General features: G+C 39.9%; 2 protein-coding genes across 2 annotated transcripts; one reads left to right on the top strand and one right to left on the bottom strand.

Annotated features, from left to right (window-relative positions):
* Positions 1–7,035: 7,035 nt before the first annotated feature.
* LOC133730119 (exocyst complex component EXO70B1) lies at positions 7,036–9,218 on the top strand. Its single transcript, XM_062157783.1, has one exon. It carries the CDS (start codon positions 7,187–7,189, stop codon positions 9,083–9,085), a length of 1,899 nt encoding a protein of 632 aa, XP_062013767.1. The 5' UTR covers positions 7,036–7,186; the 3' UTR covers positions 9,086–9,218.
* Positions 9,219–16,805: 7,587 nt separating this feature from the next.
* On the bottom strand, positions 16,806–18,938 carry LOC133734704 (GDSL esterase/lipase At2g30310-like). The gene is made up of 3 exons (XM_062162317.1): positions 18,232–18,938; positions 17,574–17,835; positions 16,806–17,304 (listed from the first exon to the last, which is right to left on the bottom strand). Exons 1-3 carry the CDS (start codon positions 18,862–18,864, stop codon positions 17,096–17,098), a joined length of 1,104 nt encoding a protein of 367 aa, XP_062018301.1. The 5' UTR covers positions 18,865–18,938; the 3' UTR covers positions 16,806–17,095.
* Positions 18,939–25,774: the final 6,836 nt, after the last annotated feature.

The following is a 25,774-nucleotide window of genomic DNA, read 5'->3' as shown; positions in this document are numbered from 1 at the left end:
GCAATAGCCTTGATAAGAGTTTCTTTCCCAGCTTGACTAAGAGTAGCCTGTTTCCATCCCTGAACTTTCTTGGATATTGAGTCCTTGATAAAACCAAGAGCAGCCAACGTTTGGCGAAGAAAACAAAAACCTAACTATACAACAGTAATTGCAATTCATTAGATGTCTTCCTCTCTGACCTCCAAGCATAAAATCATAGTCAGTTCTACTTCACGAGCTATTTTTTAAAAGGGAAGGCACCAATAGGTTCGGCTTGGCATACCCAATTCAAAAAAATGAAATCATCATAGTATACTCAACGATTGGTCGTCCTGCAAGCATATTATTGTGCTCTCAGAGTTGTTGGGGTTGATTTTTCCTATATTGTTTTCATTGTGGAAACAACATAATCAACGTAACAAACTGATGTTGCTTTGATGGTTTGCCTTTTCTATTGCTGTCAGTGTTGCTCTTAGTGGAGGTTTGTTGTTGCTCTACTGGGTTGAAGTGAAATTCTGATGTCAATAGGCCACCACCTACTTGTGCTGATTAAAGTTTCCAAAATTTATGTTGAGTTTTGTTTCATCTTTTTCACCATACTATTGTTGGTAGTATAGTGGTATCTGGAGTGGTCAAAGAGGGTGAACTTGAATGGTGTTTGGTCTTTGATTTAGATACTTATGGATTTTCTTCTAATATGAAGTTGTCAACTTTCGCAAAGTTGTACTGAAGTTTTCTCCTGCTGTTACCATTATACTATTGCTATTGCTAGTTCTTCACTATCAAGTTTATATCTATGTTGAATTGCAATTGCTGTAGTAGATCCGCTTCTTCGCTATAGTTATTTGTACATATGCCCTAGGAAATGTATTTAGGCAGCGCATGTTTAGTTGGGTAGTGCTTTTGTTTCCTTAATTCCAAATTAGGGTAATGGATAGACTTTATTGGCTATTCGATGTATCTATCTAAATTGCTTAATAATATACAATCTTTTTCTCAAAAAAAAAAAAAAAAAACTAATACAATAGTAAAAGTTATATTTTATTCATAGGATTTTCAATTCTTATAATTGTTAAATATAAATTTTTAGAATTTACAATCAAGATGTGCATGTGCTCTGATGAGAACACAACAGGTAAGACGAGATGGTCAATGACAACCCCCATCGCATAATTACATCGAGATTAACTGCAATATATGCATTAATTTCGAATGACTGGGAGAAGGTTGTCGTGGGTGTGGTGAATGAGTGTGGTGAGTGCCTTGCAACTGATGAGGTAATTTTTAAGCATACCCGAAAGCTGATGAATTTGTTGCATATATGGCGTCTTGACTATATTCCAAGAGAAGCTAACTAACCAACTCGCTCTGTAATCCAAACCCAGTTAGTGGAAAAACACACTACCTCTGAAAATTCTAGATAGAGAGGCTTCTTCCTCTCTCTAGAGTTTTCTGCCCTTCCCATCCCATTGAGAGTCAATTGTCAGTATCCCTCCATCCTCACTCACCTCTATCTGCTTCACTCCTCATCTGCCTGCATCCACAACCATAATCCTTTACACCCTTTGTGGTGAATTTGCTGGCTTTGTCCAGTTATTACACCCTCTTGTGGTGATTGTGCTAGCTATGTCCAGATCTATAGTACTTTGTTCTTCTTATAATTTCTTGTGAATTATCTTTGAAATTCTTTAGATCTAAGATCAACACCCACAACTCCTCGCACCCAATATCCCATATCAACTCCACTCTCTTTACCACTGACTTCCATGTAGGTTCTCATGATGCCTCTATAAAGTGAAAATCACTTATCTAAAAGAGTATGAGTGCTCACGCGTGGGTGTTTCACCCTTATTCACCCTTGTAATTTTTCTTTGCGGCTGCCCCCTTTTGGTTGTTGCGGCTCCTTCCTAGATCGTTGGGCTCTAGTGGAGATGAGAAAGTCAATATGAGATGTTGGTTCTCCCCCCGCATCAACGTGTATTTTAGGTATGATTGGATATGCTTTGTGGGGTTCTATTGGCATCTGCTTCACGGACTATATCTGTAACGTTCCGAACCCAAATTTACCAGTTTACTAGTCTTTCGGACGGTAAACGAGAGTTATTTTTATTTTCGGTCCCATTTCGACTTTTTAGGGGGCCTTAAAAGTTGACTTTTTGTTCGGGTCAAAATTTGAGGAAATATTCTTCATGAAAGTCGTAGAGGACGTTAAACCGAACGTGTGCATATGTTGTACACGTTAATATCTATGTTGTACGTAAAAATCGGAGTTCGTATGTGAAAGTTATAAGCGAAAAGGTAAAGTTACTGTTCATGGTAAATTAATATATATATTCAAAAATTTACTGTAGTAGATCAGATTCTACCATTCTCTCTCTCTCCTCTCCGTTTTTCTCTCCCCGACCCCGTCGACCTTGGCCGGCTGTTTCTCCCTCGTCCGGCAATGGATTTGGACAAGGCCGGCGGCTATGGAACCCTCTCTTCCTCCTCCTTACGTCTGTGGTATTTTGATGGAGCGATTTGGGCCGTAGGAGGTGCAGCAAGGTGGTGTTCGCGGTGGCCATTTCAGGTCTTCGGCGATTTCGCGTTTTCTGGCAATTTCCGGCCGTTCCACCACCCATAACATGGAGTCCTTGTCTTCGTGGTTCGACCCATGCCAGTGGGTAACCTCAATTTTGCCGGATTACGGCGGATCGACGACGAGAAACCCGTAAGGATTTGAGGTAATTTCGACCCTTTAGACTTGAAATTGAGCTTGGCCATAGTTATGAAAGATGCTTAGAATGTTGAGTTGATGATGCTGGTAAAATTTGGTAGCCAGATATGGTGGTTGATTGGCGGCGCGTGGGGCCCAGGCGCAGTTGCCTGTGGCGGCGCGTCCGACCGTTCCTGGTGAGTTATTTTGATATGTTGGATAGTACTTGTTGTTACGACTCTATAGATATGAGTTTGGTGGGAATCGGAAGAGATTTGGTATCGATCGGAATTTCCGAAGTTCAATAGTTTGGTTATTGATTTACGAGAATTCCACCGTCAGATTTCTCTCAATTCTGCCCTAGAAAATATGAATTAAAGAATTGGTGTTAATGATGAAGTTTTGGTTACATCAGAGAAGAAATAGAAATGTTGATTTATGAGGATTTGATGTGGGAATCGTATTTAATTTCCGGATTGTTATTCACGAATTATAATTGTGTACAGGGCGACGTGCCGAGCTACTGCTTGACGTAGGAAACCGGTAGCGTGGTCGCCTAAATAGTACTGTGAATGGACATTTATTTTAAATTAATTGTGCATGCAATATATTATTATTTTTCAATTGAGGTTTAATTTATTATTTGAATTATTGAGTTTTATGATTTTATGAGCTTGATTTCTTGAGATTTATTATGCTCTATGAGTTACGGGATTATTAGTGGATTTCCTTCCCGAGGGCTTTTAGTAGATTTTCGAGATAGTTATTTATGAGTTATTGAGTTGGGAAATGATTTTCGGGAAGTGATTAATTAAGAAAATACTATGAGAATTATTGATTTCGATTATCGATTTATATGATGATATACGAATACGAATGATTTATCAAATATTAGAGCAAGATGGAATTATCGAGATTTCTTGAGTTTTGAGCTCCGCACTTATCAGCTTTGAAGTTATATTGAGATTCTTTCTGAAAGAATTTATTGATTTACCGAGGATTTATGCTTTCGAGGATTTATTGAGATATTGAGCTTTGGCTTTGAGATTATCGAGATATTCTTAAGTTATGCTTTCGGTGAATTATTGATGATTTATTGAAGTAATATCGAGTTTCTTTCCGGAAGCAATGATTTGAAAGAGGTTGATTCAAGTTTATTAAGGAGGTAAATAAGTTAGCGCATGCATGCATTACCTGGTTGGCAGTCCCCTCCAGGTAAGTCTGGTCGGCAGTCCCCTTCAGACAATATTCTGGTCGGCAGTCCCCTCCAGAATATTCCGGTCGGCAGTCCCCTCTGATGGGTCATCTGGTCTGCAGTCCCCTCCAGATGGCATGAGGTAGTTAGTCGGCAGTCCCCTCTAACTACCTATGGTTAGTCGGCAGTCCCCTCTAACCATTACCTCCTCGTTCGGTCGGCAGTTCCCTCCGATGCGTCACTGGTCGGCAGTCCCCTCCAGGTGGCATGAGATGACTAATCGGCAGTCCCCTTTAGTTATCGTCTATTTTGAGATATGATTTGAGATATGACTAATTTAACGAGATGTTTGGAATATCATTATGTATTTGAGGGATTTGAGATTTTAAAGAGATTTCGAGATGATCGACATTACATAATTGAGATTTCAATAAAGATGATGATTAAGAGTGTTTTCTGAGATTTTTTTTTACTGCATGCGAGGTTTTAAAGAATAACTTGGGAAAACATTAAGTTTCACTTGTTCATTCAAAATTACTTATTTTTCGTCCACTCACTCTAACGGTTTTCAAATGTTTTTCCCTTGGGCCCTTTGGTTTCAAATGCTCAGTTTGCAGGCCAGTTAAGCTTGAGATCGAGCGTACTTGTGGTTGAGGCATAGCTGTCATAGCTTCCGCATTATAGAAGTACCGGTTCTTATCTTGTATTCTATCTTCTTGTACGCATGTGCATTAGATTGCTCTGATAACCTATGTGATTAATATTCTTAAGTTCAGAATTGTTTTGTGAAATGGAAGGTGTTGTGATTTAGGGAGCATGATGGCTCCAGAAGATTAGGGGTGGATTATTTTAGAAGTGTAAATGTCTTTCTACTGGTTTTTGGGTAGTCCACTTTTAGAGGGAGTTCCGCCAAATTTTTGGTAGAATTTCTTCTAAGGTGGGTCCCGCAGGGCCACTTTGGATTTCAAGGTGAAATCCGGGGAGGGTCCTGTCAATATCCCTTGAATTTGGCTGTTCTGGCGACATCTTGGTCGATGGTTGTGCGACAGTTCGTGGTTATGCAATATTGTTGGGGTGGCAGCATCATTTTCTTATTAATTTTAGGGTTACTCTCTTTTGTCCTGATTCATGTGGAATTAGGTTAGAGATATTATTTGGGTTCTTGACCAAAAACACTAAAATAAGCAAAAATTATCTCACTTACCCCAACAACAGATTTTTGTTCCCACATACACAATTTAACGTCAAATGACCATTTCACCCTCAACCCAATTAAAGAATTACAAATCACTGCCACTCTCTATCTCTTTCCTCCTTCCGATCCAGTTTCTCTCTCTCCTCGATCCGCAAAACCAGCTCTCTCTCTCTCTCTCTCATCACAGTTAAGTCTCTGGCGAGGTTTCCCATGTTTTCCGGCGAGGTCCCTTTATATTTTGTCCTCCTCTTTCTCCCCCCTCCTCTTCTCCGGCTCTGTTACCAAGCAGCTCCAACAGGCCATCGGAGCAAAGATCATAATCGAGGAGTCGCCTCAACTCGACTCGCCGGACTAGGACATCGCCGTCATCGCTCCTAATCGCAATCCGATCAAAACGGTGACGGTGGGTTTGGTTGGGCAACAAAGGCAAGATAACGGTGAGTTTGCTCCGATTTGGAATTTTGCCGGTGAATTTGTTTCTGGCGAGTATCAGTCTCCGCAGAAGGAGTTGTTGGAGAGGTTGAGGTTCTGGAGGCGCGTGAGGTTACAGATTGATGGCAGGAGTTGACCGGCGAAGGGAGATGATGTAGGTGTCCAGAGTATTTTCTGGGTGCCCAAATCAATTATTATTATTATTATTATTTTAAGTAATGGGGCAGAAGGAAAGAAAAAAAAATTGAATGTCTATTGAGAGGCAATAGACGTTTTGAATTGATATAACCTCTTCGTTTTTTCTTTAATCAAAGTTTTATTTGTCTAATTAGTTCTCATTCTGACGACCAAAAGTTCTATTGGGTATTGGGGGGCAATAGACGTTTATTGCCCCTCTATTGGGGGGGGGGGCAATAGACATCTATTAGGGTGCAATAGACTTCTATTGGGGCAATAAACCTTTCTGGCGATCTCCGGCAAGGTTTTCAGAAAAGTTCAGTGGGCGGCGATCAGTGACTGGATTCAGGCGAAGTTGGCTGGAATCCGGCAACAGATGACGGGACTCCGGCGAAGTCTCCTATGGTTTCTCTCTTTTCCATTTTCTCTCTCTCTAAGTAACAAAGGAGTGAGGGTAAAATAGTCTAAAAAAAAAAAAAAAACTTAATGAGGTATTAGGGAAGACTTCCTTAGAGTGTTTTGGGTAAGGAGGAATTAAAAAAACTTAATGTGATAAGTGGGAAAAAAATCCCTAGAAATGGGATAAATGGACAAAAACCCATATAATTTTCTTGTTTTAGTTTATCTTGTATTTGGGCTTTCGGTTCCCTCTTTGGATTTATCCCTTTGGGCTTATTAATGAAGGATTATTACTTTGACAAAAAAAAAAAAAAAAACCCACTCTGGAGGGAAGCAGGAAGGAAGGGCGGTTCCAGTGATCCGTGGTTGGACCTCATCGGCTCAGTACGATCATCTCAAACAATCTGCCTATCGTGATCCATCCCTCAACCCTTGCCGTCCTAAACCAAACTGCAAGTGGTGTGATTTGGTTTGTAATTTCTTTTCCTTAAAGAAACCGCCCACCTAAGTAGGCCGAACCAAAACCATCAACCTCACTCAACAGCAGCGCCAGTGAGCAACCAGGGTGGACGCCATTTCAATTCGTTTCTTCCTTTAACGCGTGACCTCTACACTGTATCTCCCGCTGACACAAACTCCAACCACGTGATACTTCCAAATTTTCAATTACACAATCCGTGGTTTTTAGTCCGATCCACAATGAAGTGGGACTCCACGTCTATCGAGGCTTTACTTCCTTTGTCCCAATCCAAATAAAGTCCAACCCTCGCCCTTTACTCCTTCTTATCCGGTCCACTTAACCAAATTAATTAAGAATCAACAATACCACAAATAAAATAAAAAAGAGAAAAGTCAAAAGTCCAAAGCCGGGACCAAAGTAGTAGCAGTACTATCCTTTTCCCTCTTTAATATCCCACCACAAACCGCGTTTCCAATTACCTTCCGCGAACCCCTGCTTTAATATTTAAATATTCAATTTCTCAACCTTTTTATCGAAAATTAATAAATCAAACGAAAATCGGAAATCGCAGCTTTCCTCTTTTTCGCTCTCAATTTCACAACCCTAATTATCTCTGTTTTTTTGACGCACAGTTAGTTTTAGGAACCACAAAAAATGGCGGAAAACGGCGAGGAGAAGCTGTTGGCGGTTGCGCGCCACATCGCCAAGACGCTGGGACACAACGACAACATGGCCGACGATATTTTGCAGATTTTTTCCAACTTCGACGGGCGATTTTCTCGTGAGAAAATGGCCGACGACGATCGGAGAAACTCCGCCGCTCTTGAGCTGACCCTCAAGTCGCTGGAGCGGCAGATCTCGCAGTACGTCGCCGCCGACCAGCCAATCTGGTCCGACTCCGCCGATTCCGCGGCCTTTCTCGACGCCATCGACGACTTAATAGCTACTATCAGGGACTGGACTCCGATGGCGGGGGATAAGTCTGTTGGCGCGTGTCTTGTACGCGCCGAGGACCTGATGCAGCAGACCATGTTCCGGCTGGAGGACGAGTTCAGGACCTTGGTGGAGCGCGGCGGCGAGTCGCTCGAGCTCAGCCGCGCGTTTCGGAGCGAGTCAAATGGGAACCTGTCGTTTGACTCGGGAGCGGAAGACGACGAAGACGAGGAGGGGGTGATCGGCGACGGCGAGGAGCACCAGATCCCTACGGCGCAGCCGATCACGGACTACGACATCGTCATCGACTCGCTGCCGTCCGGGACCATCAACGATCTCCACGAGATCGCGAAGCGGATGGTGGCGGCAGGGTTCGGAAAAGAGTGCTCGCACGTGTACAGCAGCTGCCGGCGAGAGTTTCTGGAGGAGAGCTTGTCGAGGCTAGGGTTACAGAAGCTGAGCATCGACGAGGTGCAGAAGATGCCGTGGCAGGATCTCGAGGACGAAATCGAACGGTGGATCAAAGCCGCCAACGTCTCGCTTCGGATTCTGTTCCCGAGCGAGCGTAGACTCGTTGACCGAGTCTTCTACGGCCTCTCCTCCGCCGCCGACCTCTCGTTCATGGAGGTCTGCCGAGGATCGACGATTCAGATACTCAACTTCACAGACGCCGTCGCTATCGGAAGCCGATCGCCGGAGCGATTGTTCAAGGTGTTGGATGTGTTCGAGACTATGCGCGACTTGATGCCGGAATTCGATTCCGTGTTCTCGAATCAGTACTGCCTGTTTCTCAGGAACGAAGCAATTACGATCTGGAAGAGATTAGGTGAAGCGATTAGAGGAATTTTCATGGAATTAGAGAATCTGATCAGTCGCGACCCGGCGAAGGCTCCGGTTCCGGGCGGCGGGCTCCACCCGATTACCCGGTACGTGATGAACTATCTCCGAGCGGCATGTCGTTCGCGCCAGACGCTGGAGCAAGTGTTTGAGGACAATGCTGGAGTCCCTCATCAGTCCAAGGTTGATGATCGAGCTTCGTCTTCATCCATGTCGGTTCAGATGGCTTGGATTATGGAGCTGCTGGAGAGCAATTTAGAGGCTAAGTCGAAGATTTACAGGGACTCGGCTTTGTGCTATGTGTTTATGATGAACAATGGGAGGTATATTGTTCAGAAAGTTAAAGACAGTGAGTTGGGATCGCTATTGGGAGACGATTGGATCCGAAAACACTCGGCCAAAGTTAGACAGTACCATGTGAACTACCAGAGAAGCTCGTGGAACAAGGTCTTGGGAGTGTTGAAGCTCGAGAGTGGCTCACTGGCGCCCAATGCTGCAGTCAAGTCCATGAAAGAGAAGCTCAAGTTGTTCAACATCTACTTTGATGAAATCTGTAAAAACCAATCCAATTGGGTCATTTTCGACGAGCTGCTCAGAGACGAATTGAGGATTTCCCTCACCAAAATCTTGTTGCCAGAATACCAAAGCTTTGTGGGAAGGTTTCAGAATGTTCCCGAAATTGGGAGGCATGACAAGTATATCAAGTATGACTCCGAGGACATTGAGGCTCGGATTAATGACTTGTTTCAGGGGAGTCGAGGATCCGGTGGTGGCCGGAAGTGAAGAAGGTAAGCTGCCTGCTAGTGAAGAACGTTTGTATGTACTGAAAGGTGTAATGGTTACAAAAAGTTTTGTATGAATTCAATGGTCCAAAATGACTAGTGGCCTTGTAATATTAGATGTTTGTTTCTGTTTAGTACAGTTTTCGTTTGCCCTTTTATAATCTGTGAATGAACATAGACTGTGTGATTGAAAAATTTAAAATTATGTTGATAGTTTGATACTACAACATAGTTGATAGTAGGAACAGTGTGTTGCCTGACCAAATTTACCTGCTGTGTTGTTTTGAATAGGACAATTTACCCAACACTGAAGGCCCCAAAGCACCTCTCCTTTTACTTCCAATAGCCTCCTCCTCCCCCATAGTCCGGCTAAGTACCCGTAGTTTCTTAAGAACTGATTGCATCAGGGCGTTACCAGCTTACTGTAAGCAATATAAAACAAAACTAAGCTCGAGTATAAGCAAACCTGGTTGGAGAATCTCCGTTGAGAACACAATCCCACTGAGATTGATTCAGAAGCTCAAATTCCTTGAGCACGGTGACTTGGTATATGTTAAATAATCATGGAAGAAAACCCAGTTTCGAAAACTACTAGTGAAAACCCAGTTTCCACTTTCCAGCAATAGGTTTCCTTATTTGACCCAAAAAAACTGTTGTGCATATGGGTCGTGGATTGTGTTCAACAACGTCAAAGATCTATTTAGATGTTATTGCCAGTTTCTACATCTGAAGAACCAATTCTCATTAGAAAACCACAAGCATCATCTATTATGACTGCCCAGCTTTGCAAATTCATCGGCTATATCATTGTAAATTTGTTATGTCTGTTGGAATTGTATCAATGATTTGAAAATATGCTTCTACAATATATAAGTAATTACAACAATAATTTATACAATAATATATAGATTACAATACACAACATGTATCTGAGATAAAGGAATTGTAATTGCAAGAGAAACTGACTTGTGATTCGATAGAGGCTTGCAGATTGGCAATGTCCTTTAGACAGAATTTCACCCCTACTCAGTGCTTGTAGTTCGTTAGGCTTCTGTCCACCAGGATACAACTATCGATAATTCAAGAGGCTAGCACCAGACCTTGGATTCTAGCGAACGTACTAAGTGTTTTTCTCTCTGAAGGAAAGGAAGGAAAAATAAATCTGTATTTTTTGGAGAGGAAGACCTGTTGGGTTTATATAAAGTTTGAGACACCACTTCAGTTTAAATTGAAGAGGTAAGTTGCCTTTCAATAACCTCTTTAGTTCAAATTCAAAAGGTAAGTTGATCAGACTTGTGCTTTTGAATTCAACCGTCAAAAACTGAATTCTATTCCACCACCGTTTGGAAATCTCATTGAGGAAGATCCAAGTGAGGTGAAAATCCCCTTGAGATGGATCCGAGTGAGGAAGAAAATCCCTTTGAGACAGATCTAATCCTCCTCAATAGAAACCGATTTCTATTCAAACTCTAACAATCCCCCACATTTGAATAGAAAGATGAATATAATGAACTATGGCAGACTTGTACTAATGATGAAACATTTCGAGAGAAATTTGGAATTGATACGCATCAGGAGAGGTATCTTTTGGACTTGAACCTACCTTAGTGAATACTTATCGGACGTACTTGGTGACGCAGTGGATATAAAATCTTGAACTGTTCACCGTTGTAGTAGGCCAAGACAACAAGCATCACACGTATCACTTCCAACACTTTTCAGTTCATACGTTTGTGTTCATTTTGGTCCTGAACAAATCCCGGATTCATGAGAGCTTTAGAGAATTTAGCCATGTAATTCTCATAAATGCGACCCCACATTTACTCTCGTATAGGTGACACCTAATTTATGAATATCCTGCTATATTCCTCTTGAAATGTAAGAGATTAGTGTCATTAAGAATATTGAATTCAACCTTTCACTTCGTCACAGGTAACACATGCACTTCTCCATCTTAGTAATGAGTTTGTTGTGTGTTCAAAGTTTTTGAATCTCACTCAACTAGTTTGCCTATTGAACCTAGACCATGGGATCTCTAATCAACTAGGTTAGGTTTCCGCCAAGTTTGATTCATTGAATTGGCTTTAAACCCATTCCCCTCGATGTATACTTTACTTGCTCTCTAGGTATACCCTTTGTAAGAGGATCTGCAATATTCTCTTTTGATTTAACATAGTCAATGGAAATAGTTCCATTTTTGAGCATTTCCTTGATTGTATTATGCCTACGTCTTATGTGCCTTGATTTCCCATTATGTATATGGCTTTTTGCTCTAGCTATTGCTGACATGCAGTCACAATGTATGCAAATAGGTGTAAGAGGCTTAGGCCACAATGGAATGTCATCTAAGAAATTGCGAAGCCATTCTGCTTCTTCTCCAACTTTATCTAAGGCTATAAATTCAGATTCCATTGTTGATCGTGCTATACACGTTTGCTTTGATGATTTCCAAGATACTGCTGCTCCTCCAAGAGTGAAGACATATCCACTTGTGGATTTAGATTCATTGCAATCTGAAATCCAATTAGCATCAGTATAGCCTTCCAATACAGGAGGATATCTTGTGTAGTGCAATCCATAATCAATGGTATACTTTAAGTACCTTAGTACTCTTATTAAAGCCTCCCAATGATCTTTTCCACGATTGTTGGTGTATCTACTAAGCCTACTTATGGAATAAGCTATATCTGGCCTAGTACTATTCATAATGTACGTTAAACATCCAATTACTTGGGAATACTCCAATTGTGATACACCTTCACCAACATTTTTCTTTAACTTGCAGCTGGCATCAAAAGGAGTTACAGCAGGATTGCTATCAAAGTGACCAAATTTCTTGAGTACTTTTTCCACATAGTGGGATTGAGTTAAAACATATCCATTTGCACTCCTTTGAATGCGAATGCCAAGAATCACATAAGCTCTTCCCATATCTTTCATATCAAACTTAGAGTTCAACATTTTCTTTGTGGAGTTTATGACATCTAAGTTGGATCCCAAGATGAGCATGTCATCTACATATAAACATATAATGACACAAGATTTTTTTAAAATTCTTTATGTAAACACATTTGTCACATGCATTGATCTTAAAACCATGTGTAGTCATTGTGTGATCAAACTTTTCATGCCATTGTTTGGGAGCTTGTTTAAGTCTGTACAAGGATTTGACAAGTCTACAAACCTTCTTTTCTTGACCTTTTACCACAAACCCTTCCGGTTGCTCCATATATATTTCTTAATCTAATTCACCATTTAAAAATGCAGTCTTCACATCCATTTGGTGAATTTCCAGATTGTACACCGATGCAGTTGCAATTAGCATCCTTATAGATGTAATTCTTGTGACTGGTGAATAAGTGTCAAAGAAATCCAACCCTTCTTTTTGACGATATCCTTTTGCAACTAGACGAGCTTTATACTTGTCTATGGTACCATCTGGTTTCAATTTCTTTTTGAAAATCAATTTATATCCAATTGGTTTATTACCAGGAGGTAAGTCAACCAATTCCCAAGTGTTGTTTTGCAAAATGGATTCAACTTCACTATTAATTGCTTCCTTCCAAAAAGGAGCATCTGGAGATGTCATTGCATCTTTGTATGTTTGTGGTTCCGACTCAATTATATAAGTAAGAAATTCAGGTCCAAAGTCCTTGGCAATTTTGATTCTCTTACTCCTTCTTGGTTCCAAGTCTGATTCTTGATCGTCATTATTGATAGCATTTGGTTCCAGGTCATTTCCTTGTACACCAGATGATGTAGCATCATCAATATGACTTGAATCATGTTTCCTTTTATTTGAAGATACTCTAGTTTTGTATGGAAATATATCTTCAAAAAATTCTACATCCACAGATTCTATAATAGTATTTACATGTATATCAATCACTTCTGATTTAAATACTAAGAATCTATATGCTGCACTATTATTGGCAAATCCAAAAAACACACAGTCAATTGTTTTTGGTCCTAACTTGCTCCTCTTTGGTAAAGGAATTTGAACCTTAGCAAGGCACCCCCACACTTTTAATGTTTTATACGTAGGCATTCTTCCTTTCCATATTTCATATGGAGACTTATTAGTTCCCTTGTGTGGGATTTTATTCAAGATTGCATTAGCAGTAAGTAGTGCTTCACAGTGTTCTAAAACGCGGCCGCCCAGCACGCCTAGGCGGCGCCTAGGCGCTGGGCGGCACCTCTCCGCCTCGAGTAATGCATAATCGGAGCTTCTGGGCGCTGGGATTTTAGGCGGGCGGCTGGGCGGTTGGGCATCTCCCAGTATCGACTCTTCCTCCACCATCTCAACCGGTAGTTGCTTCAGCTTCTTCGCCCCTCCGCGTTTTTGGCTTGCTTCAGCGTTTTTGGCTTGGTTTTGGAGGTTGGAGAGAGTTGATTGGAGGTGGGTTTGGAGAGAAGAAGGGTTGGGGTTGAAGAGAGGGAGATGAGAGAGGTGGTGGAGGAAACCAGAGCAGTGGGTTTGGAGGGAGGTGAAGGCTTGTTGGAGGTTGAGTTGAGGTGGTGGTGGTGGTGAGGGAGCATTTGGGTTATTGGGGTTGCCCAAGTTCATTTTTCTGCAGATGATTTCTGGGCAGAACTCAGAAGTGAAGAAAATCAAGGAGCAGATGATGATGATGAGTGAGAGAGGGAAATGACGAGGGTTTTATTTTTTGCTTTTGTGTTTGCTTTGTTGTCTGGAAAAGACCGAGGGTTGATTCCAACTGGTGTTTGGGTTTCACCTTTTTCATAAATTAAGTACATTGGGTGAGGTGAGTAAAAGAGGCGGTGGTTCAGATAAGAAGGAATTGAAAAAAGAGAAACTGTTGGGTGATGTGTTGGGACAGTTGGGTTTGCGTTGAATATGGATGATGTCTTGATTAAAGTCATGTGTTTGACTGGAATGAGTGGAATCTATTGATATAAAATATATATTTTTTAGAATATCTTTATTTATAGCTTTTTTTAATTGAAATATTTATTTATAGCTTATAATAAATACTTATATATCTTTTTACATGCTATATAAATAAATAAATAATTAAAAAAACAAAAACCGCCTAGGCGCCTGGGCGCTCCTCCCCAGCCCACCGCCCGACTAGCGCCTAGCGATTTTTCGAACCTTGGTGCTTCACCCCACAAATTGTGAGGAAGTCCAGAGCTATTTAACATGGAGTTTATCATATCTTTAAAAGTTCTGTTCTTTCTTTCAGCAACTCCATTTTGTTGCGGGGAATATGGTGCAGTAGTTTGATGAATGATGCCATGTAAAGAGCAAAATTCTGCAAATGCATTAGATTCATATTCACCTCCTCTATCTGACTTTAGGATTTTAATTTTCTTATCAAGTTGATTCTCAACTTCAGCTTTATATGTCTTAAACATATTCAAAGTTTCATCTTTGCTATGTATTAGATAAACATAGCATTACTTACTGCAATCATCTATGAAAGTAACGTAATAGTTCTTTCCCCCACGAGTTGGTGTGGATTTAAAGTCACATAAGTCACTATGAATCAATCCCAACACCTCATTTGATCTACCAAAAATTGATTTAAAAGTTTGCCTTGCAAATTTTGATTCTGTGCAAGTTTCACATTTATGTGCAGCATCTATAGTGCATTTTGGTAACAAACCAAGATTAATCATTCTATGTAAAGAACGAAAGTTGACATGTCCTAATCTAGCATGCCATAAATTAGAAGACTCAAGCAAATAAGTAGAAGCATTATCTATATTATTATTAGCAACATCATATACATACAGACTGAGTTTGAAGAGCCCCTCTGCCAGGTAGCCCTTTCCTACAAAAGTTCCTCCCTTAGTGAGAACGAACTTGTCAGATTCAAAAACAAGCTTAAATCCTTTGTTGCTCAACAAAGGACTAGACACAAGATTTTTCCTAATTTCAGGAACATGTAGCACCTCAGTTAGAGTGAGTTTTTTTTCCCAGAAGTGAATGTCAAAACCACATTACCCTTTCCAGCAACAGTTGATGCAGATGCATTTCCCATGAACAATTGCTCCTCACCATTAAGTGGTTGATAGGTGGTAAACAGATTTCTACCTCCACAAATGTGCCTTGTCGCACCTGTATCAATCCACCAGTCCTTATTGTCATTCACCAAGTTAACTTCAGAAACAACAGCCACAAAATCCTCCATAGCCACAACCACATTTGCTTGGTTGTTGTTGTTATTCCTAATGGCGGTAGGTGCATCTTTCTTGTGACGACATTCTTGTGCCTTGTGTCCAGGCTTTCCACACACCCAGCAACTACCTTTAATTTTCTTGAAATTCTTGGTCTTTGTTGCATATTTGACAGCATGTTTATTGCCTTTGAATTTCTGACCTTTGAATTTTGGTTTGGAAGTTTCTCCCTCAACCATATTTGCTTTGGCTTCGATGACAGATCCATCGGGTTGCTTCTCACTTTTCAGGTGGTCTTCTTGAACTCGTAGTTTCAAAACCAGATCCTCCATGGTCATTTCACTCTTCTTGTGCTTCAAATGCACTTTGAAATCCTTCCAAGAAGGTGGTAATTTTTCTATAACAGAACCAACTTGAAAGCTTTCATTAATCAACATACCTTCAGCATGAAGTTCATGAATAATCACCTGGAGTTCATCAACTTGACTAACAACAGTCTTGCTGTCCACCATCTTATAGTTAAGAAATTTTCCAATAATGAACTTCTTTGAACCTGCGTGATCAACTTTGTATTTTTTTCTCCAAAGAATTCCAGAGTTCCTCTGCAGTGGTGTATGACCTATATACATCATACAAAGTATCATCCAGACCATTGAGAATATAGTTCCTGCAGAGAAACTCACAATGTTTCCAGGCATCAATTGCATTCAATTGTTCTGCAGTCACGTCATCTCCTTCTGCCTTTGGAACTTCTTCCTTCACGACATGAGCAAGGTTCAATGTTGTCAGATAAAACAACATTTTTTGTTGCCAGCGTTTAAAGTCCACGCCCTTGAATTTTTCTGGTTTCTCAACATGAGTTTTCACACCATTCACTGATACTTGATCCATGAAATTTCTGTCTAAAGATTGTTGGAATTGTATCAATGATTTGAAAATATGCTTCTACAATATATAAGTAATTACAACAATAATTTATACAATAATATATAGATTACAATACACAACATGTATCTGAGATAAAGGAATTGTAATTGCAAGAGAAACTGACTTGTGATTCGATAGAGGCTTGTAGATTGGCAATGTCCTTTAGACAGAATTTCACCCCTGCTCAGTGCTTGTAGTTCGTTAGGCTTCTGTCCACCAGGATACAACTATCGATAATTCAAGAGGCTAGCACCAGACCTTGGATTCTAGCGAACGTACTAAGTGTTTTTCTCTCTGAAGGAAAGGAAGGAAAAATAAATCTGTATTTTTTGGAGAGGAAGACCTGTTGGGTTTATATAAAGTTTGAGACACCACTTCAGTTTAAATTGAAGAGGTAAGTTGCCTTTCAATAACCTCTTTAGTTCAAATTCAAAAGGTAAGTTGATCAGACTTGTGCTTTTGAATTCAACCGTCAAAAACTGAATTCTATTCCACCACCGTTTGGAAATCTCATTGAGGAAGATCCAAATGAGGTGAAAATCCCCTTGAGATGGATCCGAGTGAGGAAGAAAATCCCTTTGAGACAGATCTAATCCTCCTCAATAGAAACCGATTTCTATTCAAACTCTAACAATGTCAACAGTAGGCTGTACAAGAAATAATAATGACACATTCAGTAGTGCTCATATGAGTCAGGGAGGTTGCATTTTGGCCTAGAAATGAGAAACCAGTTTTACAACTACTCGATGACAGGTTCTGTTCATGTCATTACAAATTGCATCAAATCTACTTTATCACGTCTTCGCTTCTAAATTAAGAAATCCATAATATAATGTAAACTTAATCAGCACTGCATCGTCGAGTTCCTTTTCCTTGCTATGCAAGGTGTGCAACTTGTTCTTCACTGTCATCCTTTCTGATCAAATAGAGTAACTAACGGCTATGATTGATTATCGTAATCAAGAAGCTCGGAAATGATTTTCTTCTCCAGGTATTTTGAAATGTAGAGATATGCTGCTTGACTTGGATGTATGCTATCCCAAAACAAGTACTCCAAGACATTATCACATACTGCTGTTAATGAATTACAGGAGGGTCCTACTTCCACTAACCCAGTACCACAGCAGCCTCTTTTTGTTTCCAGAAAACCTACATATGGCACAAATGTATAAATGCATCCTATGATTTAGTTATGAAGATGAAAGAAACTTGTAGTAGGTAACTTTAAGTGGGAAATTTGCAAAAATATCCCAGTTTCTTTAGAGACACTTGCCCAAATGCATAGAAATATAACCACTCAAAAAAGTGTCAGATCATAACTTGATGGGGAACCCAAAGTGGTTATATTTCTAAAAAACTGAAAAAAATAAATTTCTCTAAATGATCCAAATTTGTTAGTCGGGAAACTTCTTGCTTACCAAAGTTTAGTGGATTATTGATCATGTCAATGAAAGGCATATACACGTCTGCATACACAATTTTGCTGCTTGGCAGCAGTGATTGTATTTTGGGCAAGAGCCTTGCAAGCTTCTTATTGTATACAAGTGCATCCAAATTTTCTTCCTCTATACATCTTCTATCATGTGGACTTTCAAATTTTACAGTTATTTGTATGGGTAGGCAACCTATTGGAGGAAGCCCAGCTATAGCCATTCTTCTGCATCCAAGCTCATAAAGTTCCTAGAAACATAGGTACACACATAGAATAGTAATACAAAGATCCTGTCATATACTGATAATAAGGTATCTATGGACAATAGCCCATTGCATATCGATCATAATCTCAGATTGTCATTTTTACCGACATGCTAAATGAAGTCTTATTAGGTTCGTAGATTCAATTAACAATATGTCTGACAACATAATATGTCAGATATCTGATAAGATATTATTACTTATCTATAAAGAAAAAGTTGCAGCTTAATACAAAACAGATCATACTTTGAATATATTACATGTTAAAGATCTGACAAAAGAATCCTCCAATTGGTTGAAAGTTGATGATGATGATGATGATAATAATAATAATAAACAGAACCACAAAGTTGCATGTAACGGGGATAAGAGTGTAATTACCTCTATGAATATATGCAGTTTATTCTGCAGAAAATCTTGGTAGCCACTAATATTGAACTCTAACCTTCTTGTGGGGATGTCATAGAAATTAAAACCAAAGTCATTAGTCCCAGCACTGATCACAACCACTGCACTACTAATTAACTTCTTTGCCTCCTTTTCCCCTACAATACCTTGGACTCTCACTATGTATCTCTTGAAGTACTCAACCTGCTTTGAAAATGGAATGATCCCACCTACGCTACCTGTAATATCGTCGAATCCGGATCCACCCGAAGCAAAGCTGACACCGGTGACAAGGTTGTTATCCGAGAGGCTCGGATCAAGAAAAGGAGGAACAGTTTCCTTGATGTTTAACATGGAGGCAAGGAAGTCGGGAACCAATTTTCCATTAGAAAACCTGCCTGTAGTAACATGACCTGGAAAATCTTGGCCATATGGATTATGGTTACCCTTAAACAATGTTTTGAGGTAATTGTTGTTGCCTGTGTCCACTGTTGAATCCCCAAAGACTAGAATGGCTGGGAATTTTGGTGTAGGCCTTGTGGCTTTGCATGTGTTGGAAATGAATAATAAGGTGCAAAACCAAATGTGGACTAGTATAAGAAAGAGGGTTGTGCCTGTGGGTGCCATTGTTAATTTGTTCTAGTAAGATCTTTCGGATTTAAAGTGTTATCAAAGTGTTCCAGAAAACCATGAATTGATGGAATTAGATGGAAATGGTAACATGACATGGACGACAAGTTAATACTTGCTTAGAGCATTAATGGAAACATTTTAAGCAAATCAAACAATTAATTACTAGAAATTGAATGACAGTCCGGTCGGTCATGAAGAAAAATTTATAATATCATGAGATTACGGTAGGTAGGTGTTATTTTCGTTTGAGAATGAAATTCCTACTCACTTTTTGACAATGTTGTTGGGTATTTCCATCATCGATCTATAAGTGGAAAGCTTGTAATGAACGAAGTATCCAAATGGATTGTATTAAAAAATGGTAAAAAAAAAATGAGTTTGGAAAAATCATGTGTAAGTAATTAGGAGGAGGTCCAAACATTTTTATTTTTTGAATTCGTCCCAGGAGCGATAATATCATTAATCTCAAGCCAAAATAGGCCGTTACATACCATTCCGCTGCCATCTATAGACAAACAAGAAAATAGTGGAAGTACCCAAAGTAGTACATAGATAATAGAGCTACTTATTACACATTTAAATACGTAGATAGCGGGAATCCTCCTTTGATACTACTTCAGAGGCGCTAGGGGTACATAGAGTGCACCCCAAAAGTGCAATAGCTTCCTAAAAGGAATTATTGTAAAAGACAAAGCTAAAACATAGAAAAGACCTAGGGCAACAGCCCCAGCCCAAAATGCCAAGCCCAAGAGCCACAAAGGGAAGGGTTCCAACTCAGAGCCCATCAAGCTGGCTTAGTCCAGACCTAGCATCTCCAAGACGCCATGTCGTACACAGCAAAACCAGCGCCTCCGTCCGCTCGACCAGTTCTGCCACGACCTATGCCCCCACAATCCTTGTTGCCACGACCTCAAGCCACTTCGACTCCAACCGCCGGGCCTCATGCTGCCACAACTCACGCCGTTAAGACCCGATCTAGAATCACGCCGGTCTAGCGCGCAAAACATCTACACCAATCCACACCGTCGGTCTTGATTAGCACGAGCCCGCAGCGGGTTTGATCAGGGATGTCGCCAGAAAACTCAATCTAAAGTCGTCTGGTACCCTCAAGCACAAAACATCCACCCAAGGAGCATCCTCGACTAATTACAGATCGAACACTCGTCCGGCTGCAGACCTGAAGCTGCCGGTGAGGCCGGAGCCAGCCTAAACGTCAGACACTGCTGAACGAGCACGATTTCTCAATCGGAAAAAAAAAAAAAAAACCGGTCTTAGGGCTTTAGGGTTTCTTGAGAGAGAGAAGATAGTTTTCGATCCAAATAGATAATCAAATTCAACAAATTTTTTTCTTCTAATTATTCAATAAAAAAATTTATTTTCTTCATAAAGAAAGGAGGTAGAACTAATAAAAAAAATTTCACAAAAACATGTCTGTAAGAGACAAAATAGAATTGCTCATAGATTGGCTAGAGAAGCCTTGCATATGGTGCAAGCTATGTATTGTTAAGAAGTAGGACCTCCATGGCTCCACGAGATTATTGTGGATGGAGAGTAACTTTGATTATGGGATATTTCCCAATGGTTGTATTACTTTCGAGTTAATAAAAGTCAGATTTTAGATAAAAAAAATATAAAAAATAAAAATTCTTTTTTTCGATTCATCCTTGCAGTTGAATACCTCACTCAAGAATTGTCATTGATCCGATCACAAATCCTCTATGATATACCGGATCCGGCTTGGTTACTAAGGGATCAATCTTCCATTTCTTGAAATATAATCTCTCTTTTGATGCAAATCAATATTATTAGTTTTTGTGTAAGCGTGCAACACAAAATTAAAAGTCACATTGCTAAAGGAAAAAAAAATGTCATATTAGGTATCTAAAAACAACAGTCATATGTAGCTCATCTAAGGGAAAGTTTTAAGAGATTATGAGAGACAAGTAGATTCTAAACCACATGTATTCAATTTAAATGCTGCAATATAACAGTTTAAAACTATGCATTTATCCTCAACCTTCATATGCAACTTATCTCTTACGTACTCCCTCCAAAATTTTTCCTTCAGTGAGTAGCTAGCTCTCCTATAAATAAAGAAGAAACTTTCACGCATTCACAACCTAGCTTATTTGAAAAAGTTTGTGAAACATGTTTTTGCTTATCAATCGAACTTGAACTCATATTTAGTGAGAGAGGGAGAGAGATTAAACTTGAACCGTAACCAATTCCAAATGTGTGATGAGGTGGTATATACAGCGCCCAAGTGCTAGATATGATTGTACGTACAATTTCAAAGTTTCCTAATCTAATAAGTGCTCACAAACTTGCAATAAATTATTCAGTGTTGGAGACTTGGAGGTTTAAGCCCTAATACTTTTAAGGGCTTTCTTGCTAGTTTAGTCAAGTAATCTCCTTATAACCTCATAGTGGAATGAGACTGGGTTAAAGCCCAAAAAGGACGCAACTGATGAATGGAGTTCCAAAACAGAAGGTACGCCTACCAGTAAGTTCCAAGTATTTTATGAATCTTTGAAGATCTTCTATACTAATTAGAAAAACAACAAAAAGAAGAAGATTTTTATGGGAATTGATGATAACAACCATATTGGTCTACCTGACAAATTTGCATTTCTGGTACTTAATTTTATAGCTGGAAAATCTACTGTAAAATCCTATCTGCTGTTCAGAAACATGAAGCAAAGTTGTAGAAGATTAGTTGCAATTACATGCTTCACTTTTTAAAACTAAATTTTCTGTGTGCCACACGAAGATTATAAAATTATTTACATGTATGCATACTTGAGATTAGTATATTTCACCTACTACTACTGATCGAATGTGGATTTCCTTCAATCAAAATATTTATTTGGGCTAAATACTGTTTACTCATTTAGTTTTAAAAAGTGAAGCATGTAATTGCAACTAATCTTCTACAACTTTCAGGGAAAAAACACTTCAGTCCCTCTGCTTTTAATTTCACACGTTTACTCCCTCATCTCTCAATTTTTGACCAATAGGTTCATTCCGTCCAATCTCCGTTAACTGCTGCTGTTAAGTGGCTGACGTGGCAGGAAATTAGACGCCAACTCAGCTCTTGGCATGCCAAGTCACTGGAAAAATGTCCAGAATAACCCTTCCTTCATTTTTCCCCTTCTCCATCAATCAAATCCCTCTAAAATTGATTCTATTTTCCCACTAAACCTCAAAATACCACAAATTGAACTTTGAAAAAAAATCTAACAATTGCAATTATGAACTCAACACTTTCAACAGTAAATATGAATCACACAAAAACTGAACAATTTCAAGCATCATTTCCAAAATTCCAACTCTTGAATACCATCCAATTCCATTCATAATAATCCATAGCAACGTAATCCCTACATAGTTTTTGCAGCATTAGCAAGCCATTAACCAAGCTCTAACTTACCAAAAACAAAAAATTAGAGCATTACATCCTCATTAATTGTTCAAGTATGCATCTAATATAGCTCTAATCATCTAATCAAAAGATTAGAGCTAGCAACCAAACGACACATCAAAAGGTTGCACAAAAAAGGATGTCTAAATTGATTTGATGGGCAGGCTAACACTTTGTCCAATTGCACAACTATTTTCCATGTTCTTTACCTGAGTTTTGTCTAAGCCTCTGAGATGACCTTGTTGGTGCTGCAGCGTTGTTGCTTGATCTCCCAAAAGCTTGTGGAGCCCTTGAATTAGTGGTGGCAAATGTAGCTTGTGCAGGCCGTGAGCTTGTTGGAGCACTTGTAGCTTGCTTAGGCCTACCCCTTGTTGAAGTAGGCATGTTTGCTGCCAACCTTGATGCCTTCAATGCAACCGTCTTTTTCTGGACACACATAAACAAGATAAGCAAGTCAATTAAGTAGGGTAGACAAATACAAAACCAATAAACAATTGTTGAGAGTGTAATATTACCCTTTGATATTCAGCTCTTTCTCTAGCTTTCTGCCTCAACTCATTTGCAGTCAAGGGACCTGTTTTGGCTTTCTTGGACTGCAGCAACAATAACCATATCAATAACATTTAAATTTGTAGTTCACTTAACAAAAATAAATTGCCAATGTAATGGTGCAACATACCTGATTTTCAGAACCTTGTCCTGCTTCTCCATTCACCTTCCTCTCATAGAAAGAGCAGCAGCCTTCTTTTCCTTTGGTGGCAAGTGCCGCTGACATGTTTTCAGATTGTGTCCTACTTGGCCACAGTTGCTACAACTCAAGGATCTTTGCACTTTTTGAAGTTTAGTACCACCATTTATCTCTTTTTCTGAAGCATCCTTAATCCTCTTCGTTTTTGGCCTCCCAGGTTACCTTGAATATTGCAGAGGTAAGATAGCTTGACCTTCACTTGTTGACCATATATCCATACTATTCACAGGCTGTATTAGGTGATTGTAGATACTCAAATAAGTCTTCTTCAGGTAGCAAGATGCCACATAGTCATCTGGGTTTTCCCTCTTCCCATATATTGCAGCAACGACATGCTTACACGGGATTCCAGTCAAATCCCACCTCCTACAACTGCATGTCCTCTCAAGGAGGTCCACAACATTCTTGGATCCCTCAATATTCTCCACTTCTGCTCTGTCACCACCATTGAATGTTGCAATGCAGTCTGTTGTAGCCTTGATCTTGTTCTTCTCTAAAATATTCCTTGGCTTGGGGCATATATTTCCATTGTAGGCCTCCATTTTATCCCTTCTAATCTGATTCCTCTTCATTAACTTCCACCTTATCTCTTCAAACATAGTCAAAGGTGGCTTGCCTCTTGACTCCAAAATGAAGCTGTTAAAGCTTTCACACATGTTGTTTATGAGGATATCACAATCGTTACCAGTTGTGAAGTATGCTCTAGACCAATGTTGAGGAGGCCTCTTGGGTTCTGCCAGAATACAACATCAAAACCATGTTAAAACATACACATATAATTGTAATTTAAATATAGGTTAAGACAAAACAACCTCAATACCTGTCAACCAGTTATAGGCGTCCTGATCTAGGGACTTCATCTCTTCCATTTCTTTATGAAAGTAAGGCACCGTCGTTGCCTTTGCACACTTCCACATCTGATCTTTCATTACTTTACCAGGAAACAGCTTGGTAAAGTTGGTCCACAAATGCCTTGCACAAAATCTAATTCGGGCAACTGGGACAACCAACTCAAAAGTAGGTTTTAAACCTTTTTGTTTATCTGAAATAAATGTCCAGCCTGCTCCTTCATGGTCAATATCCAAATCCTTCACCAACAGCTTAACCAGATCCAAGAATCCTTACTTTCCATCTCTACCATTGCATATCCCACAACCCATGAAGTGTTATTAGCATCCAAAGCTACAGCAGTCAGAAGTTGACCTCCAAAACAACTCTTGTGTGTGTGCTCCATCCAACCCAATCACTAATCTACATCCAGCCTTGAAACCATTCTTGAATGCCCCTAAGCAAATGTACATCCTCCTAAAAACAGGTTTCTTTTCTGGATTGTTGCAGTCACATTTGATATCAATAGTTTTCCCTGGATCAACCCTTTGAAGCTCTCTCCCATAATCCCTTAACCTTGCATATTGCTCTCTCATTGATCCTTCCACTTCCAACATAGCAGCCCTTTTAGCTCGGTAAGCCATTGACCTTGAAACCTTTGCTCTAATGGTGGCTGACATGGTCTTTGCTAGAGAATCTGCAACATCAACCAGAAACAGCAATTACAAAATAAACCAGAAAAGTAAACTAATGACAACAGTAAGAGACTGATCAGAAATACCTGGACTTATCTCTTGATTAAGTGCTATTTGGTCCTTGAACTTTGCAGTCAAGTATCTCATCCTAACCATGTTGTTATTGAACTTTCTTGTGCATTTGTGTTCAGCCACATATTCCTTGATCATCAATGTACTTTCGTGTTGCATCTTCGAAGCAAATAAGAAAAAGGGGCAGTTTTCCTCCTTGCATACCACCCTCAACCTTGTTTTTTCATTTTTTATGAACACATACTCCCATCCACCTTGAATGGCCATTTCCCTTAAGGCATCTCTTAACACTTTTATAGTTGCAAACTGCATTTTTAACTTGAAGACAGGATGTTTCATATCTGTGGCCGGATTGAATTCAATTCCCACATCTTCCAATTCCCCATCAGAATTAATGCCATGCTGCAACCTCTCATCATCTGAATATTCTTCCCTAAACATGTCCTCATTATGAGAAAAGTTCAGGAATTCCTCTTGCACACTTGGTCCTACCCCACTACTGTTTCCTGCCTTCAAACCCTTTTTTCTTCTACCCTCTTCCATCTCTTTTACCATCTCACCTTCCGCCAACCAGTCATCCTCATCAGTTCCATAATGGTCATATTCATCATCATCGAATTCAGGATCATAGTCCCCATCCTCACTTGTTGCTTCATCATCACTGCCTCTTTCACTTTCAGCTGCTTCTTCATCTCCTAAATCCAAACCACCACTATAGGACTGCAAATAATCCATCACATCCACATCATGCATCAACCCATCCAGTCCACTTGTTTGCTCTATACCACTCGACCCTCGGCCTACACTGCTCGGCCCTTGGCCCATACTGGACTGCCCCCATCCACTTGACCTTTGCTCACATCTTCCCTGCTCATTTCCACTTGGATGATACTCTAAAAGCTTCTGTTTCCCCTTTTCTTTTGGATCCAGACCACCAACACAGCTTGCTTGAGTTGGTACATTGTCCTCAAGCTCTCTAATCACTATTCCTTTGCTTCTAGTTGGCCTCGGCTCATCATATAGCTCCTTTATCACAACACCTGGCTTCTTCCTAGGCTCATCAGGTAGTTCTTCTATAACAATACCACTGGTCCTACCTTCACTAAAGAGGAAATCTTCATATATATATGAAGATGTCAT

The sequence above is a fragment of the Rosa rugosa genome, chromosome 2, assembly GCF_958449725.1.
Source record: "Rosa rugosa chromosome 2, drRosRugo1.1, whole genome shotgun sequence".
Taxonomy (NCBI): Eukaryota; Viridiplantae; Streptophyta; class Magnoliopsida; order Rosales; family Rosaceae; genus Rosa; species Rosa rugosa.
The sequence above is the reverse complement of the archived record's forward strand: the minus strand, read 5'-3'. Positions and strand labels throughout refer to the sequence as shown.